The sequence below is a fragment of the Bombina bombina genome, chromosome 4 (assembly GCF_027579735.1).
Source record: "Bombina bombina isolate aBomBom1 chromosome 4, aBomBom1.pri, whole genome shotgun sequence".
In the NCBI taxonomy this organism is placed as follows: domain Eukaryota; kingdom Metazoa; phylum Chordata; class Amphibia; order Anura; family Bombinatoridae; genus Bombina; species Bombina bombina.
In genome coordinates this window covers 527,957,124-527,969,453 of record NC_069502.1, presented here as the reverse complement: position 1 = coordinate 527,969,453, position 12,330 = coordinate 527,957,124, and the positions used below count along the sequence as shown (strand labels likewise).

Below are 12,330 nucleotides of genomic sequence, written 5' to 3'. Positions count from 1 at the left end.
GTTTGTCATGACAATCAATACAAACAACAGCTGGAGAAATAGCTACCAAAAGTTTACAGCAGATACACTTAGCTTTGGTAGATTCAGCACTTGACAGCGATTTTCCTGTAGTATCTTCTGACTCAGATGCAACGTGAGACATCTTGCAATATGTAAGAGAAAAAACAACATATATATATAAAGCAAAATTGATCAAATTCCTTAAATGACAGTTTCAGGAATGGGAAAAAATGCCAAAGAACAAGCTTCTAGCAACCAGAAGCAATAAAAAATGAGACTTAAATAATGTGGAGACAAAAGCGACGCCCATATTTTTTCGCGCCAAATAAGACGCCCACATTATTTGGCGCCAAAAATGACGCCACATCCGGAACGCCGACATTTTTGGCGCGAAATAACGTCAAAAAATGACGCAACTTCCGGCGACACGTATGACGCCGGAAACGGAAATATAATTTTTGCGCCAAAAAAGTCTGCGCCAAGAATGACGCAATAAAATGAAGCATTTTCAGCCCCCGCGAGCCTAACAGCCCACAGGGAAGAGTCAAATTTTTGAAGGTAAGAAAAAATGATTAAATCAAATGCATTATCCCAAATATGAAACTGACTGTCTGAAAATAAGGAAAGTTGAACATTCTGAGTCAAGGCAAATAAATGTTTGAATACATATATTTAGAACTTTATAAACAAAGTGCCCAACCATAGCTTAGAGTGTCACAGAAAATAAGATTTACTTACCCCAGGACACTCATCTACATGTTTGTAGAAAGCCAAACCAGTACTGAAACGAGAATCAGCAGAGGTAATGGTATATATAGGAGTATATCGTCGATCTGAAAAGGGAGGTAAGAGATGAATCTCTACGACCGATAACAGAGAACCTATGAAATAGACCCCGTAGAAGGAGATCACTGCATTCAAATAGGCAATACTCTCCTCACATCCCTCTGACATTCACTGCACGCTGAGAGGAAAACCAGGCTCCAACTTGCTGCGGAGCGCATATCAACGTAGAATCTAGCACAAACTTACTTCACCACCTCCATCGGAGGCAAAGTTTGTAAAAACTGAATTGTGGGTGTGGTGAGGGGTGTATTTATAGGCATTTTGAGGTTTGGGAAACTTTGCCCCTCCTGGTAGGAATGTATATCCCATACGTCACTAGCTCATGGACTCTTGCTAATTACATGAAAGAAATCCTAATTTCTAAGGAATCTATTATTGTTCCCAAGAAGGGAACTCTTGTCAACGGAGACAGTGAACTTTTTTCTATGTTCACCTTCCATCCGTGAGATCTGAGAAAGGCCAGAACGATGTCTGAGTGAGCCTTTGCCTTTGAAAGAGACGACGCTTGTACTAGAATGTCGTCCAAGTACGGTACTACTGCAATGCCCCTTGGTCTTAGAACCGCTAGAAGGGATCCGAGTACCTTTGTGAAAATCCTTGGCTCTTTAAATTTTAAACAGAGCACACTTTATTACTGAATATGTGAAAAAATATGAAGGAATTGTTCAAAATTTACAAAAATTTCACCACAGTGTCTTAAAGCATTAAAAGTATTGCACACCAATTTTCAGAGCTTTAACCCTTAAAATAACGAAACCGGAGCCGGTTACAGTTTTAACCCATCTACAGTCCCAGCTACAGTCTCTGCTGCGACTCTACCAAACCCAGAGGAGAATACGATACCAAATGACGCCTTCTAGGAACTTTTCCAACTATTTTCAGGTCCTCACACATGCATCTGCATGTCTTGCTCTCAAAAACAACTGCGCAGTAATGGAGCGAAAATGAGGCTCAGCCTACAACTGGGAAGGCCCTTTCTGACTGGAAAAGGTGTCTAACATAGTGCCTGACGTTAAAAAACGTTCCCCAAGTTTATAAATGTGAAATACCAGCATAAACATGTATAAAATGCCCAAATAAAGCAATCGATTTTGCCCATAAAAGTGTCTACCAGTTTTATAGCCCATATTAAGCCCTTTATTCTGCTTGAGACTAAGAAAATGGCTTACCGGTCCCCATGAGGGGAAATGACAGCCTTCCAGCATTACACAGTCTTGTTAGAAATATGGCTAGTCATACCTTAAGCAGAAAAGTCTGCTAACTGTTTCCCCCAACTGAAGTTACTTCATCTCAACAGTCCTATGTGGAAAAAGCAAAGGATTTTAGTTACTGTCTGCTAAAATCATCTTCCTCTCACAAACAGAATTCTTCATCTCTTTCTGTTTCAGAGTAAATAGTACATACCAGCACTATTTTAAAATAACAAACTCTTGATAGTAGAATAAAAAACTACAACTAAACACCACATACTCTTAACCATCTCCGTGGAGATGTTGCCTGTGCAACGGCAAAGAGAATGACTGGGGTGGGCGGAGCCTAGGAGGGACTATATAGCCAGCTTTGCTGGGACTCTTTGCCATTTCCTGTTGGGGAAGAGATATTCCCACAAGTAAGGATGACGCCGTGGACCGGACACACCAATGTTGGAGAAACATAATTTATGCTTACCTGATAAATTTATTTCTCTTGTAGTGTATCCAGTCCACGGATCATCCATTACTTATGGGATATTCTCCTTCCCAACAGGAAGTTGCAAGAGGATCACCCACAGCAGAGCTGCTATATAGCTCCTCCCCTAACTGTTATATCCAGTCATTCAACCGAAAACAAACAGAGAAAGGAGAAACCACAGGGTGCAGTGGTGACTGTAGTTTAATTAAAATTTAGACCTGCCTTAAAAGGACAGGGCGGGCCGTGGACTGGATACACTACAAGAGAAATAAATTTATCAAATAAGCATAAATTATGTTTTCTCTTGTTAAGTGTATCCAGTCCACGGATCATCCATTACTTATGGGATACCAATACCAAAGCTAAAGTACACGGATGATGGGAGGGACAAGGCAGGATTAAGCGGAAGGAACCACTGCCCGAAGAACCTTTCTCCCAAAAACAGCCTCCGAAGAAGCAAAAGTATCAAATTTGTAAAATTTTGAAAAAGTGTGAAGCGAAGACCAAGTCGCAGCCTTGCAAATCTGTTCAACAGAGGCCTCATTTTTGAAGGCCCATGTGGAAGCCACAGCTCTAGTAGAATGAGCTGTAATCCTTTCAGGGAGCTGCTGTCCAGCAGTCTCATAGGCTAGGCGTATTACGCTCCGAAGCCAAAAGGACAGAGAGGTTGCCGAAGCTTTTTGACCTCTCCTCTGTCCAGAGTAAACGACAAACAGGGAAGATGTTTGACGAAAATCCTTAGTAGCTTGTAAGTAAAACTTCAAGGAACGGACTACGTCCAGATTATGTAAAAGACGTTCCTTCTTTGAAGAAGGATTAGGACACAATGATGGAACAACAATCTCTTGATTGATATTCTTGTTAGAAACCACCTTAGGTAAAAACCCAGGTTTGGTACGCAGAACTACCTTATCTGCATGAAAAATCAGATAAGGAGAATCACATTGTAAGGCAGATAGCTCAGAGACTCTCCGAGCCGAGGAAATAGCCATCAAAAACAGAACTTTCCAAGATAAAAGATTAATATCAATGGAATGAAGGGGTTCAAACGGAACTCCTTGAAGAACTTTAAGAACCAAGTTTAAGCTCCACGGAGGAGCAACAGGTTTAAACACAGGCTTAATTCTAACCAAAGCCTGGCAAAATGCCTGAACGTCTGGAACCTCTGCCAGACGCTTGTGCAAAAGAATAGACAGAGCAGAAATCTGTCCCTTTAAGGAACTAGCTGATAATCCTTTGTCCAAGCCCTCTTGGAGAAAAGACAATATTCTAGGAATCCTAACCTTACTCCATGAGTAAGGTTAGGATTCACACCAATATGGATATTTCACACCAATAAGGATATTTACTCCATATCTTGTGGTAGATTTCCCTGGTATTGCCTGTATTAAGGTATCAATGACTCACTCGGAGAAGCCACGCCTTGATAGAATCAAGCGTTCAATCTCCATGCAGTCAGTCTCAGAGAAATTAGATTTGGATGATTGAAAGGACCTTGTATCAGAAGGTCCTGTCTTAGAGGCAGAGTCCATGGTGGAAAGGATGACATGTCCACTAGGTCTGCATACAAAGTCCTGCATGGCCACGCAGGTGCTATCAGAATCACTGATGCTCTCTCCTGTTTGATTTTGGCTATCAGTCGAGGGAGCAGAGGAAACTGTGGAAACACATAAGCCAGGTTGAAGAACCAAGGCGCTGCTAGAGCATCTATCACCGTCGCTTCTGGGTCCCTGGACCTGGATCCGTAACAAGGGAGCTTGGCGTTCTGGCGAGACACCATGAGATCCAACTCTGGTTTGCCCCAACGATGAATCAATTGAGCAAACACCTCCGGATGGAGTTCTCACTCCCCCGGATGGAAAGTCTGACGACTTAGAAAATCCGCCTCCCAGTTCTCCACACCTGGGATATGGATTGCTGACAGGTGGCAAGAGTGGGACTCTGCCCAGCGAATTATTTTTGAGACTTCTAACATCGCTAGGGAACTCCTGGTTCCCCCTTGATGGTTGATGTAAGCCACAGTCGTGATGTTGTCCGACTGAAATCTGATGAACCTCAGTGTTGCTAACTGAGGCCAAGCCAGAAGAGCATTGAATATCGCTCTTAACTCCAGAATATTTATTGGAAGGAGTTTCTCCTCCTGAGTCTACGATCCCTGTGCCTTCAGGGAGTTCCAGACTGCACCCCAACCTAGAAGTCTGGCATCTGTTACAATTGTCCAATCTGGCCTGCGAAAGGTCATACCCTTGGACAGGTGGACCCGAGACAACCACCAGAGAAGAGAATCTCTGGACTCTTGATCCAGATTTAGCAGAGGGGACAAATCTGTGTAATCCCCATTCCACTGACTCAACATGCATAATTGCAGCGGTCTGAGATGTAGGCGCGCAAATGGCACTATGTCCATTGCCGCTACCATTAAGCCGATTACCTCCATACACTGAGCCACCGAAGGGCGCGGAATGGAGTGAAGAACACGGCAAGCATTTAGAAGTTTTGATAACCTGGACTCCGTCAGGTAAATTTTCATTTCTACAGAATCTATAAGAGTCCCTAAGAAGGAGACTCTTGTGAGTGGGGATAGAGAACTCTTTTCCTCGTTCACTTTCCACCCGTGCGACCTCAGAAATGCCAGAACAATTTCTGTATGAGACTTGGCAACTTGAAAGTTTGACGCCTGTATCAGGATGTCGTCTAGATACGGAGCTACCGCTATGCCTCGCGGTCTTAGAACAGCCAGAAGTGAGCCCAGAACCTTTGTAAAGATTCTCGGGGCTGTAGCCAACCCGAAGGGAAGAGCTACAAATTGGTAATGCCTGTCTAGAAAGGCAAACCTTAGAAACCGATGATGGTCTTTGTGAAGGTAGGCATCCTTTAGGTCCACTGTGGTCATGTACTGACCCTCTTGGATCATGGGTAGGATGGTCCGAATAGTTTCCATTTTGAAAGATGGAACTCTGAGGAATTTGTTTAAGATCTTTAGATCCAAAATTGGTCTGAAGGTTCCTTCTTTTTTGGGAACCACAAACAGATTTGAATAAAAACCCTGTCCTTGTTCCGTCCGCGGAACTGGATGGATCACTCCCATAATTAGGAGGTCTTGCACACAGCGGAGGAATGCCTCTTTCTTTATCTGATTTGCAGATAGCCTTGAAAGATGAAATCTCCCTTGTGGAGGGGAAGCTTTGAAGTCCAGAAGATATCCCTGAGATATGATCTTGAACATCTCTTGCCCATGCCTGGGCGAAGAGAGAAAGTCTGCCCCCTACTAGACCCGTCGCCGGATAGGGGGCCGTTCCTTCATGCTGTCTTAGAGGCAGCAGCAGGCTTTCAGGCCTGCTTGCCTTTGTTCCAGGCCTGCTTAGATTGAGCAAAAGTTCCCTCTTGCTTTGAAGCGGAGGAAGTTGATGCTGCACCTGCCTTGAAATTTCGAAAGGCACGAAAATTAGACTGTTTGGCCTTTGCTTTGGCCCTGTCCTGAGGAAGGGTATGACCCTTACCTCCAGTAATGTCAGCAATAATTTCCTTCAAACCAGGCCCGAATAAGGTCTGCCCCTTGAAAGGAATGTTGAGTAATTTAGACTTCGAAGTAACGTCAGCTGACCAGGATTTAAGCCATAGCGCCCTACGCACCTGGATGGCGAATCTGGAATTCTTAGCCGTTAGTTTAGTCAAATGAACAATGGCATCAGAAACAAATGAGTTTGCTAGCTTAAGTGTTCTAAGCTTGTTAATAATTTCAGTCAATGGAGCTGTATGGATGGCCTCTTCCAGGGCCTCAAACCAGAATGCCGTGGCGGCCGTGACAGGAGCTATGCATGCAAGGGGCTGTAAAATAAAACCTTGCTTTGCTAAAGTAGAGACTGCTCCCTCCACCTTAGGGACCGTCTGCCATAAGTCCCATGTAGTGGCGTCTATTGGAAACATTTTTCTATATATAGGAGGTGGGGAAAAAGGCAAAACCGGTCTATCCCACTCCTTGCTAATAATATCTGTAAGCCTTTTAGGTATAGGAAAAACATCAGTACACACCGGCACCGCATAGTATTTATCCAGCCTACACAATTTCTCTGGTACTGCAACTGTGTTACAGTCATTCAGAGCAGCTAATACCTCCCCAAGCAATACACGGAGGTTCTCAAGCTTAAATTTAAAATTAGAAATCTCTGAATCAGGTTTCCCCGAATCAGAGACGTCACCCACAGACTGAAGCTCTCCGTCCTCATGATCTGCATATTGTGACGCAGTATCAGACATGGCCCTTACAGCATCTGCGCGCTCTGTATTTCTCCTAACCCCAGAGCAATCGCGCTTGCCTCTTAATTCAGGCAACCTGGATAATACCTCTGACAGGGTATTATTCATGATTGCATCCATGTCCTGCAAGGTAATCGCTATGGGCGTCCCTGATGCAATTGGCGCCATATTAGCGTGCATCCCCTGAGCGGGAGGCGAAGGGTCCGACACGTGGGGAGAGTTAGTCGGCATAACTTCCCCCTCGACAGAACCCTCTGGTGATAATTCTTTTATAGTTAAAGACTGATCTTTACTGTTTAAGGTGAAATCAATACATTTAGTACACATTCTCCTATGGGGCTCCACCATGGCTTTCAAACATAATGAACAAGTTGTTTCCTCTGTGTCAGACATGTTTAAACAGACTAGCAATGAGACTAGCAAGCTTGGAAAACACTTTAAACAAGTTTACAAGCAATATAAAAAACATTACTGCACCTTTAAGAAACACAAATTTTTGCCAAAATTTGAAATAACAGTGAAAAAAGGCAGTTACACTAACAAAATTTTTACAGTGTATGTAACAAGTTAGCAGAGCATTGCACCCACTTGCAAATGGATGATTAACCCCTTAATACCAAACACAGAATAACTGACAAAAACGTTTTTTTTTGTTTTTTTTTTAAAGAGACATTCAACACTGCCCACAACATTAATCTATGTTTCTAAATTAAGTCTAAAGAGCAAGCTTCAACGTTCCCCCTTTCTCTTACTTACTGCCTTCACTGTTCAATCCTCATCGATATCGTCAAAATTTGTCTCCTAATATGGCTGCTTAACTCCCCCCACTGTGACGTACAGCTCGTCTTCTTCAAACTAGCCGGCAGTTCTGTCCCATTTCACTAACTTCAATCCCAGCGCGTTCACGGGCGTTAGCGCATGCGCGATACAATAGGAACCTTAAAAGATGAACCATAATAACCCAAAGTGTTTCCGTTCCGATTATCTTACTTATAGTACTTGATTACGTTTTTCTAGGTAAATACCCTATCCGCAACAACAAGTAATATCAGCGTAACGGAAACAACTTCTATTATTTTGGTTCCGCTTTTACAGTTCCTAGTATATTGCGCATGCGCTAACGGCCGTGAACGCGCTTGGATTTCAGTCCGGGGAATGGGCTCTCATTGGCTGCTAGTTTGAGAAAGAAGGCGAAGACGTCACGGTGGGGGGAGTTAGGAAGACATATTAGGACAACAATTTGGAAGATGCGAAAGACGATTCAACAGTGAAGGTGGTAAGTAAGAGAAAGGGGGCACCTTGCAGCTTTATCCTTTTATTTAGTTTTGAAACATAGATTAATGCTGTGGGCAGTGTTGAATGTCCCTTTAAATAGTCACAACAACTGCCACAGCTCTACTGTGGCTTGTTACCTCCCTCAAAAACGACTTTGAAGCCTTTTGAGCCCTCCAGAGATATCCTGGATCATGCAGGAAGAAGCTGGATGTCTGTGTCTGTAATTTTTGCTGCACAAAAAAAACCCCTCCCACTCATATTACAACAGTGGAAAGTCAGTAAACTGTTACTAGGCAGAATTCAAGCCAGCCATGTGGAAAAAAACTAGGCCCCAATACGTTTTATCACCAAACATATATAAAAACGATTAAACATGTCAGCAAACGTTTTATATTACATTTTTATAAGAGTATGTATCTCTATTAATAAGCCTGATACCAGTAGCTCTCACTGCATTTAAGGCTTTACTTACATTAGTTCAGTATCAGCAGCATTTTCTAGCAAATTCCATCCCTAGAAATATATTAACTGCACATACCTTATTGCAGGATAACCTGCACGCCATTCCCTCTCTGAAGTTACCTCACTCCTCAGAATATGTGAGAACAGCCATGGATCTTAGTTACTTCTGCTAAGATCATAGAAAACGCAGGCAGATTCTTCTTCTAAATACTGCCTGAGATAAACAGTACACTCCGGTACCATTTAAAAATAACAAACTTTTGATTGAAGAATAAACTAAGTATAAAACACCACATTCCTCTTACGACCTCCATCTTGGTTGAGGCTTGGAAGAGAATGACTGGATATGACAGTGAGGGGAGGAGCTATATAGCAGCTCTGCTGTGGGTGATCCTCTTGCAACTTCCTGTTGGGAAGGAGAATATCCCATAAGTAATGGATGATCCGTGGACTCGATACACTTAACAAGAGAAAAAGGCGATCCGCTCAAATAATTTCAAGCTGCTTGCTCATGGAGTGCTTTCAAGTCCAGAGCACACAATGATCCTCTGAGGCCAGAAAAGCTCATCACAGCTGTTCCAATCAACATACGGCAGGTAAGATTGGATCAAAGGAAAAGCTGTTCAACACTAATCACAAATTGATGCAACTTCTACACATATTGATCAACAAATAATCCCTGTCCTCCACTGCTCTGTTGAAGTTTGAGGCTGTGTGGGTGGAGGAAATATCCGTAGCTAAGGGAAGTTTCTTATTACCTGCAGCATGACAATGTTCCTCTTCACACTCGATCAGAGAATACCGACCCAGTAGGTCAACATTCGGGGAACTCATACATCAAGAACGAGAGTTGCTTAAGATATGCTGAATGTCATACTCAAACTTTTGTAGATAGTGTAAAAGAATAGCCAGAAGGGCTCAGTGGATGAGCTCCGTTTTGGTCGCCATTTCAGCTTAGTGGCAGTGATGTACACAATGCTAACCCCAAGCATGCAGGTGGTAAAGGGGTTGCTTGAGTTGAAGCCCTATCTTCTGAAGGGTCATCTAAGGTCCTAACTTCCAGATTGATTAAACACAGAGAAGCCTCCAAGAAATATCAGTTCAGGTAAATGCAATAAATTGATCTGTGAGGATATTAATGCTGGTTGACTTTAAGATATGCTAATATTTGCTGGATTACCAGATAATTTATTTCTGCTATCAATATTGCAGTATGTCATGGGGATGCCCAGAAACATGCCATTGCCCGCATATATTTAATTTTGGCGTTTTCTCACCTATGACTAACATGAAACAATCCAATTTAATAAGGCTAGATATACAATGTGAAATGCAATAATGTACTACACAAGTCTACTATGACATATTTATAGTAGGTTTTAACTGATGGATTTTTAACAGCATAGCATAATATACATGTGTTCAATGAATTACCTATATTTACAGCCGATTCCTTATAACCTTCTCATTGTCTGGTCAAGATAATCTCACCCCTTCACAATGCAACAATCAGAATCTCATACTGATGAATCTCATTTTAAAAGGGACAGTATACACAAATTTTCATATAACTGCATGTAATAGACACTACTATAAAGAATAATAAGCACAGATACTGATATAAAAATAGAGTATAAAACCGTTTAAAAACTTACTTAGAAACTCCCAGATTAGTGCTTAAATAGAAAAAAAGCAGACACTCCCCTTTGCATATGAAAAGACTCTTTACACAAACAGGAGCAAGCTTGAGTAGGTATAAGTCGGTATTCTCCTAAAACTTTGGGGCTTGCTTAGGAGTCTAACAATCAGTGCAATGTTATTTTAAAATAAGCAAAACTATACATTTTTTAAAAAAAAGCTTTATAGGCTATAAAAATGGATCATCTACAAAACATTTATGCAAAGAAAAATTGTGTATAATGTCCCTTTAAGCGAGATATCAGTCAGCATGAGTTTTAGAGTGCCAGAAAACTTGCAATGTTTGAAAAGCTGTTATGAACAGTAATGCATCAGCATAAGAGTACCCAAATATATGTGGCTTAAGATACAAAAAAAATATTCTGACAATATTACCCCAATTTAAATGCCTTACCTAAAAGCCCGGCCTGCAGTGGAAATTATGCACTGAATAAATGTGCTGGAAAACAAGGTAACAGACCTGCTCAGGTCACCACATATCAATGTGTTCTAAACATGATTTCACTTAAAAGGGGAATGACATGATTATTATATAAATGTCTAACTATGCAAAGTAAAATCATTTTGCTTTATGTATCTTAATTATATCGTTCCAATTTCCTGTAATTTAACTCTGAAAATGTTGAGTTTTCGGAGTTTGAAATACTGAGGTGCAGACTACAGACTTCACAAACCTTCTGTATATTTGTCCCTAAATGGCCTCAGTAGTGGTAATCAGATAAGGAGCTGCAAAATAAAGCAATCTTCTACTAACAAAAGAACACCTGTATTGGCCACTAAAAACAACTGCAGCAAACAATGAATGAATGCATTCAAAAAAACAAATATTAGCAGTTAAAGGGACATAAAACCCAATATTTTTCTTTCACGATTCAGATAAATAATCCAATTTTAACCGACTTTCCAATGTACTTCTATTATCACATTTTCTTTGTTTCCTTGGTATCCTGTATTGAAATCCAGGAAGATAAGCTCAGGAGTGAGCATATGTCTGTAGCACTATATGACAGCAGCTTTGCAAGAATGTTACACATTAGCAAAAGCATTAGATAGCAGCACAATTTCCTTTCATGTAGGGCTCTGTCTGAATCTTGAAAGAAAAAAAAAATATGTTTGATGTCTCTAAGTACTGCATTTAAAAATACCTTAATTTTCATTTTTAGAGCAACATTTAGCAGTTGCGGTTCAGCCATCAGCATTATGCATTTCTGCTGCTGTAGCCAATTAAAAATAAAAAAATAAAAATGAGCTACTTCACTGATAAAGCAATCAGTGTGCAGAATGCAAGTGCTTAGACTTCTGAAGTATGGAAGAAAGCAACCAGTTTTTTCCTCCCCTATGTAGAATTTAACATTTCACCACTGTTGTAAAGTTGTCCATTAGCAGGTGTCATGCCATTCCATTTCTTAAGTATCATGTGCTTTAACAACACTACATATGCATAAATGAAGTGGGATTAAGAAGTTAAAAAGTGAGATATTGTGAAGTGTGTGTGTACATTCTTAGGGAAATACAATACTTTTACAAAATTTATGGGAGAGCGTATAGCACATTTACGTATTAAGATAACAATTTTACTTACTATCATAGTTCCAAAATTCACAACATTTGAATTCACTTTAAAAAAAAATATATATATATCATCCGCAATGTTACCACATTTTACATTTTTACCTTTGGGCAGCAGTCTTTACAGATGTTCGCTGGATGTTAGTGTGATGGAAAAGTCTTCCCTGAACCATAGTCCCTGGAGTCATTGCTACAGTCTTAGCATTTTCCCTGTGACAGAAAAGACAATTATAAAAAAACATAATTTATGTAAGAACTTACCTGATAAATTAATTTCTATCATGATGGCGAGAGTCCACAAGCTAGTTACTGATGGGATATACATTCCTACCAGGAGGGGACAAAGTTTCCCAAACCTCAAATGCCTATAAATACATCTCCCACCTCACTTATATCTCAGTTTAACGTATAGCCAAGTTAGTGAGGTGTATAAGGAGTAAAAGCATAAAAGAGAGGAACAGGATAAATAATGTGCTTTATACAAAAATATCATAACCCCAAAAAAATGGGTGGATCTCATGGACTCTCGCCACCATGAAAGAAATTAATTGA

General features: G+C 40.9%; 1 protein-coding gene across 3 annotated transcripts in view; it reads right to left on the bottom strand.

Annotated features, from left to right (window-relative positions):
• Nucleotides 1–12,330, bottom strand: part of SENP6 (SUMO specific peptidase 6) — a 611,027-nt gene that overhangs the window by 421,315 nt on the left and 177,382 nt on the right. For all 3 annotated transcript variants that reach the window (XM_053710452.1, XM_053710454.1, XM_053710455.1), the window contains one exon: nt 11,884–11,988. In XM_053710452.1, coding sequence (XP_053566427.1) covers nt 11,884–11,988 — 105 coding nt within the window. The remainder of the gene's footprint in view (nt 1–11,883; nt 11,989–12,330) is intronic.